Below are 24,541 nucleotides of genomic sequence, written 5' to 3' on the forward strand. Positions count from 1 at the left end.
CAGCCACAGAAACGAATGAAGTGCTGATATGTGCTACAGTGTGGCTGAACCCCGAAAGCCTTGTACTCAGTGAAAGATCTGAACACAAAAGATCACACGGCGTATGATTCCATTTAGATGAAATGTCCAGATAGGCAAACCCAAAGGGACAGAGCAGATGGATGGTTACCAGGCTTCGGGGCGGGGGTAGAGACCTGCTTAGCAGCTCACTTTCATTTCAAAGTGATTGAAGTGTATTGGAACAAGATCGAGGTGGTGTTTGCACAACGTGAATGGACTGAATGCCACTGATTGTTCAGTTTAAAGTGGTTAATTCATTTATTGAAGATTTATTTACAATGTGTTTGTTTCAGGTGTACAGCAAAGTGATTGGTCTAGAGATTATCATATTAAGTGAAGTTAAGTCAGACAGAAAAAGACAAATACCATATGATATCATTTTTATGTGGAATCTGGGGGGGAAAATGATACAAGTGAACTTATTTACAAAACAGAAAGAGACTCATAGACATAGAAAACAAACTGCGGTTACCTAAGGGGTAGGGGGAGGGATAAATTAGGAGTTTGGGATTAACATATACATGTTACTATATATAAAATAGATAAAATGGTTAATATGTGAATTTCATCTCAACAATTTTGTTTTTAATTCAAGCATTTTGATGTAAGTGTTGTATTTTTTAAAAAGGAGGAAGTGGTAAGATAAAATGCAGTGGCTAGCAGCTGGAGTCTTTAGAAACGGTATTCCCTATAACCGGTCCCAGAGGGTGGACCCACCTCATCCTAACTGGACAGCTCGCTCTGTGCGTACACCACTGTCCCCTAGCAGGGCACAGAGAGCCATGGCATCCGAAGTCCACAGCAGAGAGGATAAACCCTCCGTGGGGGAGGCAGCGCATCTAGACGCATGGCAGCCACTGGTCTGCTTGACGCTGGAGGATGCCCCCAACCCTACGGGATGGTCGAATAACTGTGTGGATGGGGTGAAAAGGGGTCTCGCTAGGAGTGGTGCATGAACTCATTCTCTTCATTCAAGCACATGACCCACTAAATTTGTGCATACTGTGTGACATACAGTGTATGTAGCTGAGATAATTTGCAGAACGAACCAGTCTGTATCATTATCTCTGTAGACAGATGTTTCCCCGAGAGCAGGCTCCACAATTTGCCCAAACGCAATGGCCAACAGCCTCATTTGCCAGGAGGGGTACTGTTCAGTGGTGGAGCATGTGCTTAGCATGCACGAGGTCTTGGGTTCAATCCCCAGTCCTTCCGTTAAATAAGTAAATATATAAACCTAATTACCTTCTCCCCACCAAAAAGACTGCACTCTCCATAGAAACTACATAGTAGTTTGGTGTCCGGGGACTCAACAGCTCATCTGTCACTTCTCCACTCTGCCAAGTTTGACTTGATGAAGCCTCAGGCACAGTCTCAGCAGTTTTGTGCCTCTGGCTCCACAAAGAATAATTTACTGGTACTACTGGCACTGGAGTCTTTTCCTTCAAATCTGAAAAGGCAAACTAAGAAGCAAAGGAGAACATCACAGATGAGTGTGGGGTCTCCGTCCTCCATCCCCTCACCCCTAGCCCGCCCGCCATGCTGGTCTGAGCCCAGGCGCTGCCTGGCCCGGATGCTCCCCCCAGCCCCCCAGCCCTTCCAGGACCAGGACTTCTACTGCCCCTTCAAGTCATGAGTTTACGTCCCCATCCTCTAGGTGAGCCCCCGCTCACTTCTAGGCTCCTTCCCTCCTCCCTTTGGAAGTTGGTGGGGGCAGGGCGCGCTCACGATGGAGGACCTGTCCGCCTCCTCGGCGTCTCCGGTCAGGACTCCCATGGGCCCCACAACTGGGGCCAACCAGCCATCAAGATCCTGTGCCATTTGGAAAACTAGTGGCTTGAAAACAGAGAACAAGTGGGTTTTGAGAGCAGTGTTCACTAAGTGCAAAGAAACAGGTGAATAGACCCCGAAGGGCTTGCTAATAGCAGAGGGAAAAAACAGGGAAGGAGACGAGGGTAAAACTACGCAGAAGCCTCATGACTCTGGGGGCAAGGGGAGCGTCCAGTTGCAACAGATGACCCTGACAGGGAGAAACGCGCCCGCGGGAAAGAGCAGGCGCGCGCAGCGGGGCGAGGAAAGGTGCTGAGCGCGACCTCAACCCAAACCTCACGTGGAGCCGCAGCATCACCCCATTCCTGTCTGGCCTTTGTCTTTGCTCCGGGTCCCCTGGGATCCTAGGGGTTGGCTGCTGTAGGGCAGGATGCTGGGGACCCGGGAGGGAGCCCACTGTCCCCGAGCCGGCCTTTCTGGAGGAGAGAGGTGACAGGGCTACTTGTCTCTCTGTGAAGAACCCCCTGCTTTAAAGCCATCAATCTGATCATCTCTTCTGAACGTCCTGTGGTCAGAATGGGTTTTTCCTGCTGTGTGTAAGAGTCACGGGCGTCAAGGTGTTAACCCTATTTCTCTCTGCGAAAATGCGTTATAATCCGGCTTCATTTTCTTTGTTGTAACTTTCTCCAGCTTCATGTTTTTTCTGCGATGGACATACCTTTTTATAATAAGGAAAAAATCATCTAATATGTTTCTGGCTGGCAGAGGTCTGGCTGGGGCAGGGACAGAAAGGGGGAGGAGGAGGAGGGCAGCGTGCAGGGTGGGGGTGGCCTGTGGCCTCCAGGTGTTCCCTTCTGCTCTTTCTGCCTTTGGTTCACTGTGTCCCCTGTGGTCGGATGGACAAGCCGGGCTTGCAGAGACAGCTGCTGAGCGCCGGGACAGGGCACCGAGGGAGACGGGTGGTCTGGAGGACACCTGGCGTCTGCCGCACCTGGTGACCCCTCTCTGGTTGTGCTTCCAGGTGAGCCTCAAAGCAGGAGCCCCGAGTCAGCCTCTCATCTGACACCTGCCACCTGCCACGTCCGGACTGCCCCCTGCCCGGACTTGTGACCGCGCTGCCTCTCTCAGGTCAGGAAGTGAGGTGTGCTGTCCAAAGGCAGGTTCTCTCTGGAGAGCAGGTGCTCTGCCCTCAGCACATGGTGGGGCTGGGGAGAGGCTGGCTGTCGGGGTCCCTGATGTGTGGCCAGATCCTCCCCCCAACACTTCCCTCCAGCAGTGGTCACCATCCCCCATGTAACCTGTTTTACAAGGCACCCCTCCTCTCATTATCCCCCAAGGGGTGTGGATGTGCCCCATCTTGGGGGAGCAGTGGGTGGAGAACCAAGACACCTCCATGCATTGCTGGCCTTGGCTGGGAAATCAGGTTGTGTGCACCCACCCAGGAAAAGAGGTGTTCCTCAGGCAAGCACCCTGGTTCAGCAGCAGGCTGTGACAGAGTGGGGAGGGGGTCAACCAGTGCGCCCACCCACCTGCCCCCTGCAGCCTAAGGTGCCTGGTCCCTTCAGGCCCAGTGGGCTGTCTCTCGGGAATTCCCCAAAGAGACAGGCTACTGTACACCCCCAGCCAGCCCTTACCAGGGGCTTGTGGAGACAAGTCGTGCAGGGAGGGTGGCTTAAAAGGCACAGTGATATCCACACATCCAGAAATTCTAAGCACTGTGTCCCAAGTCACGGCAGATCAGAGCACTGGCGACTGAACCACCTTGCGCTGCCCCGCCCCCAACTCTGGGCTGACCGAGATATACACCACAGCGTGCAGCCCAACAGAACCCCCCCAGGAAAGCCGTCCATGTGAGTGGACCCCGCGTGCCCAGGAGAAAGACATCTGGCCACGGCAGTGACAGGGCCTGTCCCCTGAGTAGTTGGCATGTTTTCCCTTCTGCCTCATCTTCTAAAAGCCAAGGGCCAAGTAAGTGGTCCACCATCTCATTCCATCCCCACTGCCCCCCACTCCCACTTCCCTCTTGGGTTGAGGTGGGTGTTCACGCACACACGCGCACTTGGAGAGAGACATGCATCAGTCCATGTGGAGGTGTGCTGTCTGGATGGTCTTGAAAGGGCAGAGATGTTATTCAGCTGGGATCTAAGAGGTGCCTGGTCAGGTGGGAAAGGGGGACCCCCAGGTACCTTCCTGTGGGGTCATATCTTTAAAAGATTTTGTTGCCTTTAGTTCCATTCAACAAAAGCCATTTCCTTCTCCAGTGCCAGTACCTCCCTGGGTTACCTTGCCAACCAGGTGGGGTGGGGGTGGCCCCTCCCTGCCGTCTCACACCTAAGTTAGGCTGGGTTAGGATAACCCTAGAGGTGAGTCTGTCCTGGGAGAGGGACAGACTGAGGGTGTGGGGGAACCCTCTTCTGGCCCTGAAGGTCCCAGTAGGCCAAGGAGGGTGACAGAGATCAGGGAAGTGTTTCCTTCCACTTCCACTAATGAACTCTGTAAAATTAAGTTATTTCACCTCCATGAGAATTTTAAAAATGAGAAGGTTGCACCTGGAGTCCTGAGCTCCTTTCTGATAGTGACTTCCGGTGATTCAGAGCCTTGCTGGTTGGCGGACCAGCAGCAACTGGGAGCTTGTTAGAAATGCAGAATCTTGTAAATAAAATATGATATAGCTAGCAATACAGTGGAATATGATTCATCCATGAGAGGGAATGAAGCACTGATACTTGCTGCTGAATCTTGAAAAGTTTCTGCCGAGTGACAGTAATCAGACACAAAAGAGAAGACAGTGTGTATCACTTCACGTGGAGTGTCTAGAATAGGCAAATCCATAGAGACGGAAAGCACGTTAGGAGTTTCATCTCTCTGGAAAGAATGAAAAATTCTGCAATTAATCGTGACAGCTGCACAACCTTATGAATGTACACAAACCACTGAAATGTCCGCTTTAAAATGATGAATGTTATGGTATGATAATTACATATCAGCAGCAGCAATCCCACCCTTGGGCAGATACTGGAGGAAACTCTAATTTAAAAAGATACAAGCACCCCCGTGTTCACAGCAGCAATATTTACAACAGCCAAGACAGGGAAGCAACCTGAATGTCCATCCACAGATGACCATATAAAGAAGATGTGGTATATATGCACAATGGAATACTACTCAGCCATAAAAAAGAATAAAATAAAGCCATTTGTAGCAACATGGATGGACCTGCAGATGATCATACTAAGTGAAGCAAGTCAAACAAAGACAAATATCATATGATATCACTTATATGTGGAATCTTAAAAAGTGACACAAATGAACATATTTGCAAAATAGAAACAACCCACAGACATAGAAAACAAATTTATGGTTACCAAGGGGACAAGGTGGGGGGAATAAACTGGGCGTTTGAGATTAGCAGATACACACTACTGTATATAAAACAGATAAACAACAAGGTCCTACTGTATAGCACAGGAAACTATATTCATTCAATACCTTGTAACAGCCTATAATGAAAAAGAATATGAAAAGTAATATATATATATATGTATGTGTGTGTGTGTGTGTGTGTGTGTGTAACTGAATCACTATGCTGTATACCAGAAACTAACATTGTAAATCAACTATACTTCGATTAAAAAAATACATATCAGATCCAAATTTTCAATAAATTGCAATTTCTTCCAACACCCTTTTAGGGAAAAAATGAGAAAGTTTTATTTTTTTCAAACATTGCCTGTGGACAAATGAAGTTGCCATCACTCCTCATCCGGGCCAGAGAGTTAGTGTGTTTGTCAGAAAGCCCAGGGAGTGGCCTGCCCACCGCAGGCCTGGCCAAGCCTCTCACACCTCCCTGTGCTCTGGTGAAAACCACTGTCACCCGTGGGACCCACCCCCAGCTCTCGGGCTGAAATGGTGGGCCCCCTCCAGGCACTTTCTCATTAGATGGGGTAACTGTAGTCTATCGCGTGTGCTTTCTTGTGGGACAGTCAGCATCACAGTGGTCCTCCAGTGTGATCACATGTCGGGGCAGGGAGAATTTCTTCCCCCTTCTAGAAAAACAAATCTGTGCTTGGGATAGGTGTGTACATGTATACGTGTGTACGTGTGTACGTGTGTGTTCTTGCTTAAAAACAAACTCCCAACATAAAAGTATGTATGTCAACTGTATGGAATGACAACAAATTCAAATTAATAACCCAGCAAGCTCACTTGGGAGAAACTTGCCTTTAGCACTACAGATGACTAGAGGGCGCCGTATTATCCACAGACAGTAGGAAGAACCTCTAACTGGGCTTCGAAGCTTTGAGTTTGGGTTCTGGGTCCATGAAATTTGGCTGCGGGACCTTTGGCCCTTGGTTTAGCTTCTCTGCAGTTTGCACTTTCTTTACACACAAAACAAAACTCGGTGTATTTTGTAAAGTTTGCAACTTTAAGGTCGGCTAGAAGAATGAGTAAACAAGGGTGTATGAAAATGATTTATTACGAACAAAGCACGGTACAGATGTCAAGGTCTCATTATGGTCGTGGGGGCAGGAAAGTAACTCTGGGACCCCCTGTCACCTTCTGCTCCCTCTCGCCGGCGCTGCGAAGTCTTACAAACAAAAGCCCAACACCCTGCTCCCATCGCTCTGATGAAGCGTCTTTCTTACCCCAGGAGGGTCAGCTCCCACTGCTCCTCGGCCTGGACAGAGATGCTGCAGGAACGGGGGAAGGGAGGAGAGAGCTGAGGAGGAGTCTTCGTCCTACTTTTGGAAAAGCAGCTCTTCCAACCCCTTAATTTGGGTTGTTTCAGGGGCAGCGGAATGAAAGAAGGCATGTCCAGTAACAGCACCACGAGCATCTCCCAGGCCAGGAAGGCTGTGGAGCAGCTGAAGATGAAGGCCTGCATGGACAAGGTGAAGGTAAGCACACAGGCAAGCCAGCCTGGCCCCCTGACTAGCACGCAGCTCAGATCATTCCTCCCCTTTGCCCCGCGGTCTTGTGAGAGTCACCCTCTAGAGCACCCGGCCAACCCTGGCAGCTGTAACATTTGCAGATGCCTGTTTGCTCCGGAGTTCTGAGTGTGCCCAAGGATTCAGGTGATGCAAAATACACAGCGTGCATGGATTCCGTCAGGAGTCGCCAAAAATAAACTCATATTCATCTCAGCTCTGTTTGGCACCTGTTGTCAGGCCGAGGAGCGAGAGAGTTTAACCCTGAGATCCAGCATCGTTTTCCCACCTGATTCAGTGACTTTGAGGTTGGACCAGTGTCGGATGTTTTGATGGGGGCTGTCGGAGTGAAGTACTGAACCCTGCACCGTGCGTGTTGAATGCGCCTTTAGGGAAAGGGAGGAAGGGTGGTAGCCATGTTCATTTCGCTGGTGAGCGTACATCTCTTCACGCTGGGAGAGCTGACACGAGATGAAGCCACCTCTCCTCCAGGTGCCACTGAGAAGTGAGTGGGAGGCTGGGTGAATGTGGCTCTGGGATGCAGCTGAGGCTCATTGACTGTAATAGATCTGACAGCAGGACACGTGAGTCCAGTGTGTCTGTGGTCTTTGGGGACCAGGGTACCCAGGCGTCTGGGATTCAAATAAGACAGACTCCCTGGGGCAGTGGGTGACAACAAAAGCCTTCTGTGGGCAGAGGGAGCAGCCCCTCCCTCCCCAAGGCTCCCCCCGCCGAGAGCTCCGGCCAGGGAGCGTCAGCTCCTGTCTCCATCAGGAAAGCTATCCCCTTTCCCAGGGCTTCCGGGTCCAAGCTCTCCAAGGAGGCAGTAAACATGCACAAAGTGACACATGTATACAAAGCAAGGAGGAAATGCAGAATGACCCACGTTGGGTGTAAGCGGACCGGCTGCATCGTGCGCATACTGAGACCAACTGCAAATTGGACGTCAGTCCTTCATCACTGGGCCAGAGGAGGGGCCAGAAACGGAACTGTCTTGAAAGAGGGGGAGCCCTGAGGGTGTGGAAATGGGTCTGAGGCTGAGCATTGTAGACAGTCAGCACTCTAGTGGTTCAAAGACAGGACAGACATCTGCTGAGAAGACGTGGGGAAATTCACTGTTTAGACAAACATCCCTGAGCACCTGCTCTGCCCTCAGCGCGGTCCTGGGGTGGAAACACAAGTGGGACGTTCCTGCAGTGTTGCTCAGAGAAGTCGCCTGGGGGTCGGGAGCTGGGAGCTGGTGATCGTGAGCTGGGAGCTGGTGATGAGGTGACACTGAGGAGAAGGGAAGGCTGGTGTGAGCTAGCCTGGCTTATTTTGAGCCTTTGAACTTGACAGAGGAGCTGTAGGTTGTCCCGGGAAGGTGCCAGATATGCAGGTACAGGTCGTGAAAGGGACTGGGGGTGCAGCCGAGGAGATGAGGTGAACTAAGGTGAGTGGGAGATGAATTGTCAGAGGCCAGGAGGCAGCGGGAGCTGTGGGGAAACCCAGCAGAGGCAGAGAGGGGAAGAAAGCGGGTGTAGTGTGGATAGGGCCTGGGCGCCTGGTGAGGCCAGCGCACGAAACACCAGGGACAAGGCAGTTAGACCCCCAACTGTCCAGCCTGTGGCCAGAGGACTGGAATGACAGTGGGCAGTGGTTCTGGTGGTGGGACGGTTGCCATACTGGGGAGTTCGACTTTGGCAGGAAGATACACTCCATGATAACAGGTGTCCACCTGTGACCATCACCTCCCCAGGGGTCTTTGTGGGGACCACGTGTCCCCACAGGGAAAGGCTCTTCAAGAGTCACTAAAGGAACATGCGCAATCTCTAAAAGAAGGAGGAGAGATCGGAAGGTAACTCAAAGTCCCGTGTGTTACTCAGATGGTATTCAAGGGATGGGCGTCCTGGTCCTGCAGTGACTGGGTTATGGAAACATGGCTCCCTAATCCTGGGAGAGGCCGCCCGAGGCATCTCAGACTCTGTGCTAATTCCAGTGACAGCACGTCAGATTTGGTTCAGAGATGGCAGAGCTTTGCTGTTGAAGAGGTGACCGGGACTGCCGGGGAGAGAGGTGGCCCTGAGGGACCACATGCCAGCCATAGCCTCATAGTCACATGATTTTGGGGGATTTTTTGTTCACATAACCTTGAACACTTATTTATTTATTTTAAAATTATGGTAAGATGCACATAACGTATAATTTACCATCTTAACCATTTTTTATTGAAGTTGAGTTGATTTACAACATGTATTCATTTCTGGTGCACAGCATAGTGATTCAGTTACACATTTATATATACATTTTTTCTCATTATAGGTTACTGCAGGCCATTGAGTATAGTTCCCCATGCTGTACAGTAGGGCCTTGTTGTTTATCTGCTCTGTACATAGTAGTCTGTATTAACCATTTTTAAGTGTACAAATGCAGTAGCATTAAGTACACCCACAATATCACACAACCATCACCACCATCCATTTCCAGAACTTGCTCATTATCCCAAACAGAAACTCTGTGCATTAAAGCCTAACTCCCCATCCCTCCATTCCTCAGCCTCTGGCAACTTCTCTTCTACCTTCTGCCTCTATGAATTTGACTATTCAAGATATTTCATTCATGTAAGTGGAATCATACAGTATTTGTCCCAATTTTGTGTGTGGCTTATTTCACTTAGCACATGAAGTTTTGTCTAGTGTGGTGTGTGTCAGAATTTCATTGATTTGTTTGTCTAAATAGTATTTCATTATATGTATGTGCCACAGTTTTTTTGTCCTTTCATCCTTTGATGAACATTTGGGTTATTTCCACCTTTTGGTTACTGTTAATAATGCTGCTGTTGCGGGGAGGGTATATCTCAGTGGTAGAGCACATGCTTAGTATGCACAGGTCCTGGGTTCAATCCCCAGCACTTCCAAAAAAAATAATTGTTTAAATACATAAATAAACCTAACTTATTTTATTTAAAAAAATGTAAAATGAGGTTTGCTCATTTGGTGTGTAAAAGAAAAGTTAAGACATGATCAAACAATATTTTAGGTAAGAAATACAAGGACATAAGAACTGAATTTGCAAGTGTTCAAGATACAGCTTACGAGGGGAGGGCATAGCTCAGTGGTAGAGCGCATGCTTAGCATGCACGAGGTCCTAGGTTCAATCCGCAGTCTCTCCATTAAAAAAAAAAAAGATATAGCTTGTGTGTGCACTCCTTACTCCGTGTAGAAGGGCCTTTTTCCAAACCTTAAATGTGTAAGAGTGAATCACACATATCTCGAGGCATAGAGCATACTTAAGGCTCCTCAAAGAGAAAGGTAGAACTTAAAGTGAGGGTGTGAGAAAGTAGATACCCTTATTTGGGAGTTTTAAATCTTGTTTTGAAAATAATACAATTTTTCTGTTCATAAAAATAGTACTTATTAAGAAAAATTCGGAAAACGTAGAAAAGTATAAAGAAGAAAATTCAAATAATCTATAACCACTACATTCTCATGTTTTTCCATCTGTTTACCTATTGTTCTTTCTATAAAACTATGGTTCTAATGTACATATTGTTGACGAAATTTCGACTAACTAGAAGAAAAAAGGGAATTTTATTTGAACCAAACTGAGGATTATAACCCGGGAGATAGGCTCTCAGAAACTCTGAGAACTGTTCCACCCATTAGAAGTCGAAGGCACAGTCATATACATTTTTGGGACAAAGGATCATACATCAGAATGGCATATCAACATTTTACAAAAAGTTCACCCAGGATATGTACATAGTCTAGTTAAACAGGTAGAAACAGCAAGTCACCGTAACCCCCTACAGCCTTGGGAAAGAACACTGCTCTTTTAAGAAGCACCATTGTTAGCATCTGAAGAAAGGGGAAAAAATTGATCTTCACGGTCGAGCAGGCACTCCCATCTTTGAGGGAATTTGGTTGATAGGTAATGCAGATTAGAGAGGAACGGAAGGAGGTCCAAACAGACAGAAAGAGAATTTTATGTTTCATTTCTCTTGTCCTGCCTTAAAATATAAATTTCATTTCATCAGTTTATTACTTTTTGCAACCTGATTTATCACTGAGCAATTTATTGTGATTATATATCCAGGTCAGTAAATACTCTTCTAAAATGTCATTTTTAATATCTCTTTTCTCTGTCATCTGATGTGCAGTTATTTTACTGGTCTCCTGTTCTGGGGCATTTCCATTCTATCCAGTTCTTCAGTATTATTACTTTCTTAATTGGAGTGGGGTTGATTTACAATATTGTGTTCATTTCAGGTGTACAGCAAAGTGATACAGTCATGTATATATTTTTCAGATATTATTTTTATTATTATTTATTATTATTACTTTGAGATATTAAATATAGTTTCCTGTGCTCTGCAGTAAATCCTTGTTACTTATCTATTTTGTGTACAATAGTTTGTATCTATTAGTCCCATACTCCTAATTTATCCCTCCCCACCTCCCTTTCCCCTTTGGTAACCATAAATTTGTTCTCTATTTCTGTGAGTATTTCTATAGTCATATGTAGTATCTTTTAGATTCCACATATAAGTGATAGCATATAATATTTGTCTTCCTCTGTCTGACTTATTTACTTAATATGATATTCTCTTAAGTCCATCCGTGTTCCTGCAAATGGCAATATTTCATTCTTTTTTTGGCTGAGTAATATTCCACGGTATATATACACCACATTTTCTTAAGCCAGTTGACTATTGATGGACTCTTGGGTTGTTTCTGTCTTGGCTCTTGTAAATAGATCTGCTGTGAACATTGGGGTGCAGGTATCTTTTTAAATTGGAGTTTTCATCTTTTCCAGGTATATTCCCAGGAGTAGGATTGCCGGATCATATGGTAGCTGTAATTCTAGTTTTTTGAGAAACCTCTGTACTGTTCTCCATAGTGGCTGCACCAATTTACCTTCCCACTAGCAGTGTAGGAAGGTTCCTTTTTCTCCACGCCCTCTCTAGCATTTATTATTTGTAGACTTTTCTGTGATAGACGTTCTGACAGGTGAGGTGATACCAAATTGTGATTTTGATTTGCATTTCTCTAATAATTAGCCATGTTAACCCTCTTTTCATGTGCCCGTTGGTCATCTGGATGTCTTTGGAGAAATAACTGGGTGTTGTGCCTATTTTTTGATTGGTTTGTTTGTTTCTTTGATATTGAGTTGTTTAAGCTGTTTGTATATTTTATACATAAAAGCCTTGTCAGTTGCATCATTTGCAGATATTTTCTTCCATTCCATAGGCTGTCTTTTTGTTTTGCTTTTAAGTTTGATTAGGTCCTGTTTATTTTTACTTTTATTTCTTTTGCCTTGGGAGACATCTAAGAAAAAAATTGCTATGATTTATATTTGAGAATGTTTTGTCCGTGTTCTCTTTTAGGAGTTTTATGGTGTCATGTCTTCTATTTAGATCTTTAAACCATTTTGAGTTTTTGTGTATGGTGTGAGGGAGCATTCTAATTTCATTGATTTACATGTGGCTGTCCAGTGTTCCCAAAACCACTTGCCAAAGAGACTGTCTTTTCTGCATTGTATATTCTTGCCTCCTTTGTCATATATTCATTGACTGTAAGTGTGTGGGTTTATTTCTGGGCTCTCTTTTCTGTGCCACTGATCTATATGTCTGTTTTTGTACTAGTGCCATACTGTTTTGATTACTGTAGCTTTGTAGTATTGTCTTAAATCTGGAAGGGTTATGCCTCTAGTTTTCTTCTTTTTCCTGAGGATTGCTTTGGCAATTCTGGGTCTTGTGGTTACATATAAATTTTAGGATTATTTGTTCTAGTTCTGTGAAAAATGTCATGGGTATTTTGATAGGGATTGCATTAAATCTGTAGATTGCTTTGGACAGTATGGCCATTTTAATAGTATTACTTCTCTAATCCAAGAGCATGGGATAGCTTCCCATTTCTTTGAATCATCTTCAGTTTCCTTTATCAAGGTTTTATAGTTTTCAGTGTATAGGTCTTTCACCTCCTCAGTTTATTCCTCAGTATTTTTTATGTGATTTTTTTTTTTGGAGGGGGAGGTAATTAGGTTTATTTATTCATCTGTTTTCAATGGCAGTACTTAGGATTGAGCCCAGAACCTCGTGCATGCTAAGCACACACTCTACCTCTGAGGTACACCCTCCCTCCTTTGACATGATTTTAAATGGAACTTTTTTTTTAATTTTTGATATTTCATTGTTAGCATAAAGAAACGCAACAGATTTTTGTATATTAATCTTGTATCCTGTTACCTTGATGAAATCATTTCTGAGTTCTGATAGTTTTTGTCTAGAGACTTTAGGGTTCTCTATGAGTTTCATGTCATCTGCTAATAGTGACAGTTTTACCTCTTCCCTTTCAATGTGGATATACTTTATTTCTTTTTCTTGTCTGATTGCTGTAGCTAGGACTTTCAATACTTTGTTGAATAGAAGTGGTGAGAGTGGGCATTCTTGTCTTGTTCCTTAATTTAGTGAGAAGGCTTTCAGCTTTTTACCCTTGAGTATTATGTTGCCTGTGGGTTTGTCATAAATGGTTTTTATTATGTTGAGATACACTCCCTCTATGCCCACTTTGGTAAGGGTTTTTATCATGAATGGATGTTAAATTTTTTTCAGCTGCTTTTTCTGGATCTATTGAGATGATCATGTGGTTTTTATGTTTCCTTCTGTTAATATGGTTTATCACATTAATTTTTTTTTGTAAATTGAATCATCCTTGTGACCTGGAATGAGTCCAACTTGAATATGGTGTATGATCCTTTTTATGTATCATTGGACTCAGTTTGCTAATATTTGTTGAGGTTTTTGCCTTTATACATAAACCTTCCCATGCTGAAATTAAACATTCACGTATATTTTTTCTAGTTCTTTTATTATTTCTTTTTTCACATTTAACTATCTAATCCACCAAAATCCATTATGTCATTTAGTTAAGAACCAAGATAAAAATTTTTTCGAAGTTTATTTTTTCAAAATTTAAACCCATTCATAATTAACAACTTATAATTCCCCCTCTTGATCTGAAATGATTCTGCTCTCCCACGTTTGAGCAGATACTAACTTTCCAGAGTATTTCTGTTCCTACCTCTGATCACTCATTCTTGTTCCCATTACGAGATCTCTTCCTGCTGTATGAGCGCAAGTGGTCTCCAGTTTTATTCCAAGCCCACTTCTCTTTTAAACCTTTAGCGTCTTGGGTAAACTCACTTATTCCTGTGACTTTTTATATATATTGTGTCTCCAGCGCAGACCTTGAGCTTTTGTTCTGTATATCTTGGGGCCTACTGGTCAACCCCCCAGAGCCTTAAAATCAGCACATCCAAAACTGACCTTTTTAAAAAACTTTTTATTCTGTTCTTTTTGTGTATTTTCTTTCATTTCATTATACCACTTGGTCTCTCAAACCAACAACTCTCTTTCCCCATCACCATAGCTAATCTGTTTCCAAATTCTACCAGTTTAGCTCCATGAACCTTTCTGAGATCTGTCTCCCTTTATTGCCTGGCCAAGTGCAGAAGCTGTTGGTGGTTGATCTGCCTCTAGTCTTCCCTCCTCAGATCTATCCTTCCCCTTTCACAAAATGAGTCTACTAGAACTATCTGACTGTGAATTCCTCTACTTAAAACTGCAGTGGAAAAAATTAGTTAAAAAAAAAAAAGGAGGGGGAAAGGCATAGCTCAGTGATAGATTGTGTGCTTAGCATGCATGAGGTCCCAGGTTCAATCCCCAGTACTTCAATTTAAAAAAAATTGGTAAAACTGCAGTGAATAAAACAGGCATTGCTCTGTTATGACCTAGAATACTCTTAATCAGCCCGCTCATTGTATCCAAGGAATTACTAGAACTCCTCTAGCCTCATCTCTGTGTACTTCCTTCCACATGTCTGCATACACACCTTCCCTAACATTTCTTCAGTATTCCAGGCTGTAACATGTTCTTTTGCCTTTTCACATGATCATTGCTCCATCTGCAAGGTTTTCCCTCCTCTGCCTGGGAAATGTCTCTTCATTCATGAAATGCCAGTTGAGAGAGGGAAACCAGACATGGGTCTGTGAGCCTCGGCATTCCACCCACCTGGCTTTTCACAAAGGCCGTCTGCTTGCACCTTTCAGAGTGATGGCAGTTTCTCATCAGCGGAGTTGCTGGGGTGGCCCACTTCTCGTAGGAGATGCCACACACCTCTTTTCCTGTTGGGACTTGAAACTGATGTTCTTTCCTGTTGATTCTTCTCGTGGTGTCTGAAATTGCCAGGGCTTGATGAGTGCGATTGGTGAGAGCTCCCCCTTCTGGCCTTCCCACTCCATTTTAGTGAGGTTTCCTTTTCTTAATTTTCACGGGGGTTATGGCTTCAACATATGAGTTTGGGAAACATATCAGTCCATAACTTCAATCAAGGATTTAGCTGTAACAAATAAAACCATCAAAGTACTAGGAAGATAGGAGCAAATGTTTTTATAATATGAGTTTGGGAAGGAAAAATTCCACAGTTCATTGAGTGAAAGTTTTCACTGCATTAAAAAAAACTCTAAAGGTGGAGGGTGTAGCTCAGTAGCAGAGCACGTATTTAGCACTGGTGAGGTCCCGGGTTCAATCCCCAGTCCCTCCAGTAAGTAAGTAAAAAAATAAATAAATACCTAATCCTCCCCAGAAAAAAAAAGAAAAGTTCATCCCACTTCAAGGGGACATTTTGGGTGGGGGCACCACAGGCATCAGATTGTCCTGATTGTTTCTGAGAACACTTCCTTGTGTCTAGGGCTCAAACACCTTTCGCACTTACCAACAGTCATGGACGACACACTGTGTGTGACACAGCAGCTGCGTAATCACTCAGCCAGAAGCAGGCAGGTGCCACAATTCCGGTTCGCAGGAGTGGACTGAGTGCCTGCTGGCCACGGTGTTGTCCAGGATGAACCAGCTCAGCGGTCAGGTGTTTGCTGGTTTGCTTTGATTGAACCATAGACGACTTACAACATGTTCATTCCTGGTGTACAGCACGGTGATTCAGTTATACATATATATATTCCTTTCCATTTTTTTATTACAGGCTATTACAGGATACTGAATATGGTTCCCTGTGCTGTACAGTAGGGCCTTGTTGTTTATCTGTTTTATATGTTAGTAGTGTATCTGCCAAGGGGACATTGTTTTTGACTCACAACCCTGTGCTTCCTCTCTCAGAGATGCCGCTGGCTTTCTAGAAACCCTAGAGCTAGAATCCATTCATTATGTTTATCTTTCACCTCTCAGTCAGTCCCAGAAACCTCCTGAGCGACCCACAAGTTTCCATCACCACATAAATTACTCTTTCAGTGAACTTGCAAAATGACCACATTCTGGCTTCTTCTGTGGGATACTGGGCTGTATCAAAGACGAGAGGTGGGGTCAGAGTCATGTAGGACACATACCAGCCTGTTTGAATGGGTTTGGTTAAGTCAGGGTCTAGGGTGAACCTGGGTCAACCGTCCTAAACAAACTGAGAGCTTTGTAATTCCTGTGGTGAAGGCCGTGTGATAAGAAGCTCTTACTTAGGTTGACTTGGAGATATTAAAACTCTCTTGCAAGCATCTTAGAATTACCTTTTGACGTGGGAAAAAATTTCTTTATGCTGGTAAAGCTAAACAGCAGCTAATCCATTATTCTGGACATTTGACTTTAGAATTCAGAGAGGGACTCTCTGTTATATTATTCATTTATTCATGCATACCTCCTACCCCCTCTGATTTCCCCCAGGAATAACCTTACTCGCTCCTAGCCAGATGCTATGTGTGACCTAGGACCCAGTGACTGAGAATTGCCTATATTGATCTGGGTCAATAAAGAGTAGTTACTGGACAGGGGGAAGGTATAGCTCAGTGATAGAGTGTTTACTTAGTATGCACGAGGTCCTGGGTTCAATCCCCAGTATCTGCAGTTTAAAAACTGTTTTAATAAATAAATAGACCTAATTACCTCCCTACCTCCCACCCAAAAAAAAAGAAGAAGAAAAAAGAGTAGTTGCTGGGATGCACTGGGAAGCAAAGGTCTTAGCTCATGCTGCTGTAACACAGTATCGTAGACTAGAAATTCCTTTTTCACAGCTCTGCAGGCTGGGAAGTCTCAGAGCAGGGGCCAGCGTGGTCAGGTTGTGGCGCGGGCTCTCTTCCTGGCTTACGTGTGGCCACGCTTCTTGCTGGTTCACATGGAGGGGAGAGAGAGGGTACCTCTCCCCGTCTCTTCTTCTAAGGGCACTAATCCCTTTCATGAAGGTTCAGCCCTTACCTACCAAAGGCCCCACCTCCAAACACCATCACATTGGAAATTAGGGCTTCAGCATACGAATTGGAGGTGGTGGGGGAAGACATATAGTCAGTCTATAGCATTAAAATATGGAAGTATCTTGAGACTGCCCTTAAGAACGGGTGTGTTGACCTCAATACTATCCAACATTACAAATAAATATTAAGTAAAACGTTTTTTAAAAATTGGAGGAGGAGGTATAGCTCAAGGGGTAGAGCACATGCTTAGCCTACACAAGGTCCTGGGTTCAGTCCCCTGGGTTCAATTGATTTTAAATCAATATTTAAAAATAAATAAATAAACCTAATTACCTCCCCCTACCAGAAAAATACAAATAAAATAAAACATTAGAAGAAAGAAGAAATTCGCAAGGATTCGCCCTGAAGCATTAGCTCAGAACTTAGAGGGGAGGCAAAGACCTGTAATGTCCTGAGGGTTCTGCTCAGGATAAATGACGTGACCTCTTGTGTCGGAGTGCGTCCCAAGTTTGGCTTTGTGAAAGCTACCACTGCGCCCTGGGGCTGCACCCTGACTGTGCCCCCGACTGCATTTCTGCTGTTTTCTTGGGGTGGAGGGAGGAACCGGCAGAGGCATCAAGGATGCTTGCAGTTGATTCCAAGCAGTATTGTTAAATAGACCAGGGTTGCTGAGAAATAGGTGTGGGCCGCTCTGCTTTAGACACAAACAAGAAATGCAGTGGGTGTCACAGCCAGAACAGTAATTACGTCATTGGTCTTGTCGTAGAATATGACTTAGTAATTGCAGCGTTTTCTCCCATCATTGAGGCTTATAATTAAAGCACAGCTAACAGGACTACATGCTAACTTGGGCAGTTTTTAATCACTTCTTTTACTCTGAAATGTAACGGTAAAATTCCACAGTTGTTCCCAGGCTGCTGATTCTCTTCAACATCTGTAGTCTTGTAACTCTTAGCAGTTCAGTACCAAGAGAGGAGGCAGGAATAACGCTCTGGGCGTTGGTAACAGAGGACTTCAGGCAGAGCAGACGTCAGGCCTGATGAGAAAGCATCAAGAGTAAGGAAGTTTTAAGTTTCCAACCAGAATAAAATTTTCTTTTGAAACCCAGTTTTTAAATTTACGTTTCAAAGGTGGCAGGCTTTTATGGGATTTGGCCGAGTCTGCAAGCCATTATTTCACATGCACTGAAGGAAACGTTCAGTCATGAAAGTCAGTCTAGGGCTGGTTAAGAAAACCCTCCCTTTCCATCTCAGGAGCAGGTTTAGATTAATTTATGCCTGGATACTAAGCTGTGCGTTAAGGTGTGGTCTTTCGTGTGGCAGGCTCATTAAGATGTTCATTACGTGTATTTATCTTTTCAGATCCTATTACAGCAAACTTCAGGGGTTAGCCAGGAACAAGGGGACCTTGGGCACTACATGAAATAAGGCTGACGGCTAAGGTGGGAAAGGTGGAAAAACCCCTTCTGTTGCAGGATGACTTACACTCCCGTGTGCTGTGTTTTACAGCATTCGCAATAATCTCAGTGCATCTAGGAAATCAACATGGCGTGGAGCCAACCCGGAGCCACACACTGGGCCTTCCGCCGGGCGCTAATTACTCGGCGCCGTCACCGCCTTGGCTGCGATGTCGTTCCTGTAGGACAGGTGCACGAAAGGAACTCTGACCCAGAGGAGCATCGTTATACCTCAGCAAACAGACCTGTGGCCCCAAAACAATGGCAGCAAAAACAAAGGGAGGCAATCTGAGAACAGCTTGTTTTCTTGAAAGAAAACTTGTGGAGTCAAGTGCGTCACCTTTGGAGGTGATAGAAAAATGCCTAAACGAGACCGGCTTAGAGCTTAGCCAGGCCAGCCATTGGCAGCACAGCTGCCAGGCAGACACGGGGCTGAAAGGGGAGCAGATACACTGATGGGAGGCAGGAGAGCGACCCAGCCCCGTCTCTCCCCAACGAGGCCGTCCTACAAAGCCCCATTTTTTTGGCCCCTCCTCCCATGCCCTGGCCTGATGGTTGGCGGTGCAGCGCCCCCTTGTGGTTGCTCTCTGGAAATGACTCGTCAAATCTACCCTCCTTGGAGTTTGGCGAGCATCTGAACAAGGAAACTGATCAAGGGGAAGGAAGCTGTAATGATAATTTAGCAAGCCACCTTCGGACTGGCTGGGTCGTGTGGTTGAAAGGTCAACGGAAGCCCATTAAACATGTTGAAGCGTTTAATCTGGGCACACGGAGTCACATCAGGAAACACCAAACCAAAGGTAGGTAGCCACCGTTCACCAGCAGAAAGAAGGCAAGGTGTTTAGGGGGAAGATGCTGAAGCCACGCCAAACTGTTGTTTGATTGGTTTAGCTTAAGAGGTCGCTTTATTTGGGGGCACCTCGTGGGCTCTTTGTGATTGGTTGGTCTTGAGTGTCACTTTCTCAGATTTGGGCACATTGACTCTAGCTGAAGTTTTGGCTGGCTCACGGAGGCTACCAAGAAATCTGAGCCAACTCAGTCTTATAGCCTCCTTGTTTCAACAATATAATGTGAAGATCACAGCCTCGAGGAGGGAAGAGTTTCGGGGGTGAAATTGGCAGGAGATGTCCAAGCACACCCCAGGGTGCCAGGGAGGAGGACAAGCCAGTCTCCACACTACCGCCCCCAGGAGACTCCCCTGTTAGGGTTTCTTTGGCAAGACTGTCTCTGGATCAAGCCAAATGACCTAAGAAACTTTAGAGGCAAGACACTTCTCTGTCTGGTCATGTGAGTTCCCAGATAGCTGGTCTACATGGAGTGTGTGTGGCCCAGCATATGAGAAAGCTCCAGGCCACCGTACAGTCTTCATTAACAGTTAATCCTGCAGCCGCTGTAATGCATAGCTTCTGCGCTCAGACTGCTTAGCCCCAAATTCCGGCCTTCTCTCTTACTAGACATGAGACCTTGGGTAAGTATTTTAACTTCCAGGCCTTGGTTTCCTCATCTATAAAGTGGCTTTAAGAATAGGACTCAGAATGAACTATATTCGATAACTTGTAATAACCTATAATGAAAAAGAATATTAAAAGGACTATATGTATGTATATGTATGACTGAAACTTGATGCTGTACCCCAGACATTGACACAACACTGTAAACTGAAAGAGCAAAACAAGAATACATATGTGGAACTAAATCACTGCTGTAAGTGAAGGCAAATAGAGAGAGACAAATATATATCACATATGTGGAATCTAAAAAAAGATACAAATGAACTTACTTACAAAACAGAAAGAGAATCACAGACACAGAAAACAAATTTATGATTACCAAAGGGGACAGAGAGGGCTGGGGTAAATTAGGGGCTTGGAATTAGCAGACACACACTACTACGTATAAAACACATAAGCAACAAGGTCCTACTGTGCCGCACAGGGAGCTACATTCAATTTCTGTAGTAACCTATAGTGAAACTGAATATATACGTATAGCTGAATCACTGTGTTGTACACCAGAAACTAACACATTATAAATCAACTATACTTCAATTAAAAAAAAGTCACACTGAAAAAAAAAATAAGGAGACTAGTACCTAGAAGAATTAAATAAGGCAATACATACAATGATGCATTAGCACAGTGCCTGGCAAGTAAGAAGCACTCTGTAAATGTTAGCCGTTATTTTAATAATGGTTGTATACAGCCGTCTCTTGAACTGGCTTAATACGGACCTGCCCCAAGAGGGTATCCATTCTTGGCATGCCAGAAAATCGTGTTTCTGGACCCAGAAGGCTGGGACTAGTGTCAGGATAAAGGGGGCAGGTTTACCAAGGTAACTGCCCCCACGTGGAGCCGGGTGGGGCACTCAGACACCCCTGTCTCCCTGCCCTGGTCCACGGTCCTGTGGTGGTGTGCAGCTGTTCTTCTGTGATGTTTTAGCACATGCTGATTATTATAGTAACTTTAAAATTTTTGAGTCTTCTCAGTCAGATCTCCAGAGGGCAAAAATCTTGCCTTACGTTTCCTCTATATCCTCTCAATTCGCTAAAACATTATTTCCCAGATGAGATAATGAGGTTTATAGAGAGTTCAGAATCAAGGGAGGCAGGTCCCCCCAAGATAAAGGGGAAAATGGAAACCAGGAAACTAGAGAGGGGGTGATGGTCAGATCAGACATTCTGAAATGAGCCACGTGGAAGAGCTCACCGGTGTCAGGGGCGGAGGCCTAGCCGAGCCGAGGGGACAGGTGAGTCTGAGCAGAGGAAGGTGGTTGTTCCAACCACGCCACCCTCTTGTGGGTGCTGGCCTGGGCAGCTGCAAAGACCAGTTTGCTGTGGTTGCCAGAAGAACCACTGGATGAATACAGTGGCTGTCCTAACATGGTGGCCACGGAGGAGACCCCATGCCTCTCTAGGCATGGGAAGAAGCCTGGGGTAGCCAGGAGGCAGGTCATGACCAAGGCAGTCAGGGGAGAGCACTTGGCTTGGGTTCAGAAGCGGACAGATAGCATGCAGCATGGTGGTGCTGTCCCCCAGGCTCCACACCAGCACGCGGCTGCCCTCATTGCGTGATTCTGATTCTCCTGTGCTCTAGTCCCCAGTGATGGTTTCACAGGTCCTCTGCAGGCCTCTGTGGCCTCCACCACCCCAGGGAGATTCCTGTATGGGCATCCACATGACTGCAGACTTCACTCTCATTCCACAGGCTTTGTCAAGATTTTGTTTGATGCATCTGGTTAACTTTTAGTTGTTTTATTTGAAGGAAAAATGCATTACCTATCTTGACTAGGATTATTTGGAGGATTCCAGCCCCTGCTACCTACACATATTTCAGATGAACAGTTTGATGAGTTTTGAAAGATGTATGCCCCAGTGAAGCCACCACCACAATCAAGATAGCTAACATTACCATCACTCCCCAAGAGGTGTGAATTTCAAATTCTCAGTTTATCCCTTCCCACCCTGGTAACCATAAGTTTGTTTTCTATGTCTGTGAGTCTGTTTCTGTTTTGTAGATAAGTTTGCTTGTGGCCCTTTTTTTAGATCCCACGTATAAGCGATACCATATGGCATTTTTTCTTTCTCTTTCTGACTTACTTCACTTAGAATGACAATCTCCAGGTCCATCCATGTTGCTGTAAATGGCATTATTACATTCTTTCTTATTTTTTTTAATGGCTGAGTGGTATTCCACTGTATAAATATACCACATCTTTTTTAAAAATTATTTTATTTATTTTGGGGGTTTTTTGTGGGGGGGTAATTAGGTTGGTTTGTTTAACAGATGTACTGGGGATTGAACCCAAGACCTCGTGCCTGCCAAGCACATGCTCTACCACTGAGCTATATACCCTCCCCCTTGTAATGTGCTTTAAAAAAATTTTTTTAATTGAAATATGGTCAGTTACAATGTGTCAATTTCTGGTGTACAACATATCATTGTTTACATATTCTTTTTCATTGTGTGCTTCTCTACATGTTCTGTTGAGAAGGGTCAGGCGTCTGTGTTAGTCATGATGCGGACTGTAATAAAACAATACCAGCAGTAATAATTATCAATACCCTCACACTGGTTGGCGGGGGCCAGCACTCAGCTTTGTTGGTCTAGAAACGGTTTAGCAGAGCAGTTGTGAGCTCCTGGCCTGGAGCCTGGCTCAGCACGCAGCTCAGAGCAGAATGAGGCGGTCTGGACCCTTCTGCAGGCTCCTGGTTCCTCTCGAGGTGCTGATCTCACCCTACCCTGGGGGCGACCTCTCTCTGCTTCACAGGCAGGTTTGCACACTCGCTCTCCCCAGGCCTCGGAATGGCCCTGTCGTTGGCCGTGCACGCAGTGCAACCTGTCCCTGCGTGGTCACCTCCACCTCGGACCCGCTCTGAACCCGCCTCTAACCCCGCCTGTGTTGTGTCCCCCCCAGGTCTTCCAGGTGGCGGCGGACCTCCTGGCGTACTGCGAGGCCCACGTTCGGGAGGACCATCTCATCATCCCAGTGCCTGCGTCAGAAAACCCCTTCCAAGAGAAGAAGTTCTTTTGTACCATCCTCTGACTCCGAGTGTTAACTAAAGTATCTTTGTAGCATCGCTGGCAGAGGCCGCGCATGCTCTTCGCTGTAGGGAGGCCGCCCACCCGCCCCTCCCGGACCAGGTCGGCCCCGCCCGCCACGGCTTCTCATTGGTTTTCGTCATTGCATTCGATTTCACTTTTTCTTTTCGTTTTCATGTGATTTTCATGATTAGCAAAGAAAATAGACATTTTTGTAGCCAAATAACGAATGTCCCAAGTAAAAATAAGTGTGGGTCCAAGGGCTTAATTTTTTTTTTAAGCATCTAATTCCTGAGTTTACATACACGTCCAGTTTATACACTGCAATGGGTCATTTATGGAGAAGGAAAAAATGTACTCAACAATCCCCCATTCACAAAAATTCAGGGTCAAGTTAGAGCTCGTTGACCAGCTGAAGAATATGGGTCAAGTTTCCAGCTCTCTGGAGACAGCCGTTATGGAAGCTTTCTGTTTCCTGCTCTTTCTTCTTCCGGCTGAAAAACAAACAGCGCACATCATCAGCTGGTCTTCTAAACATGCGCCTTCCTGGGGCCCAGACTCGTTTCTCACTGACCGTCACCCGTCACTTCAGAGGTGGTCCTTCTACAAATGTAGGTGTTGGGCGGATACTGTAGAGAGCTTAACCATAAATGTCACACGGTTACATCTATTTCTGTGCTCCAGCCGCGTGGCCAGGGAGACCACCTCCCCTCTCCATAGGCCACCTCTCCCTGCTGCATCTTGTCCTGGCTTCTCCCCTGTAGTTCCAACATGGGCTGCATTACTAAGGACCCGCTCTGGGCCCAGCGCTGGGCCCTGTGGGGGTTCACTAGGGTGGCTCCAGCCAGAGGAGTGAGGCAGGGCAGCTGCTCACCAGGCACGATCCGCGGGTCGGAGCAGCCCCACGGATCCACTCCTCTGACAAGAGATAAATTTCCTGAATACAGCTGTATATAAGAGAGAAACTGAGGCACAGAATGACTATGCCGTTTCCCTAAGATTGTGGGTGGTAAGCGGGGAGGCTGGGCCCTGAGTGCAGACAGTTGGGCCCCAGAGCCCCACCTGAACCCCTGAGTTACCCTGCCTTCCAGGTCTGCCTGTTCGCAGGTAGGTAGGCAGACGTGCGACAACCTGAGCCACGTGCCACGAAGCATCATCACGGAGGTCCACCTGGCACCCCACTTCTCTCCGCAGGAGCAGGCCTGTCGGGCTCGTCTTCTGAGAGCTTACAGAGGGTGACACATGGCTGCCCCATGAAAGGCTAGAGAGACATGCTTGCAGACACCACCGAAAACAAACTCCTACTGCCCCCGAGAAAGGAAGGGAAACAAACCACAGGAGCAGAGGGCGCTTTGTCCAAGTTTGCTTCTGTTCCATTTGTTTGGAAACTGGGAGCAGCAGCTTACTGTATGATACAGGGCGGGCCACTATATATCTGGAATGTTCCAACCTGCAAATTAGGGGTGATGGTAGTTACTCCTCCTGCCTTTCTGTCTGGGACAGAGGGCAGTGCAACGTGGATGACAGCTCTGATGATCATTTAAAACAAATGCACTCAA

The 24,541-nt window shown here is 45.7% G+C and overlaps 1 protein-coding gene across 10 annotated transcripts in view; it reads left to right on the top strand.

Moving 5' to 3' along the window:
• LOC107035100 (guanine nucleotide-binding protein G(I)/G(S)/G(O) subunit gamma-4-like) overlaps positions 1-23,242 on the top strand; it is a 42,451-nt gene extending 19,209 nt beyond the window's left edge. For 2 of the 10 annotated variants that reach the window (XM_072954268.1, XM_072954267.1), the window contains exons 2-4: positions 2,852-2,958; positions 6,620-6,728; positions 22,858-23,242. In XM_072954268.1, the coding sequence (XP_072810369.1) occupies positions 6,630-6,728; positions 22,858-22,986 (228 nt within the window). In that variant the 5' untranslated portion in view covers positions 2,852-2,958; positions 6,620-6,629 and the 3' untranslated portion in view covers positions 22,987-23,242. Of the gene's footprint in view, positions 1-2,851; positions 2,959-6,619; positions 6,729-18,496; positions 19,245-22,857 lie in introns of all 10 variants that reach the window. The other 8 variants (XR_012066813.1, XR_012066814.1, XM_072954269.1 and 5 more) reach the window with 6 other exon arrangements.
• The last annotated feature ends 1,299 nt before the right edge of the window (positions 23,243-24,541 follow it).

Source organism: Vicugna pacos, chromosome 34 (assembly GCF_048564905.1).
Source record: "Vicugna pacos chromosome 34, VicPac4, whole genome shotgun sequence".
Classification (NCBI taxonomy): Eukaryota; Metazoa; Chordata; class Mammalia; order Artiodactyla; family Camelidae; genus Vicugna; species Vicugna pacos.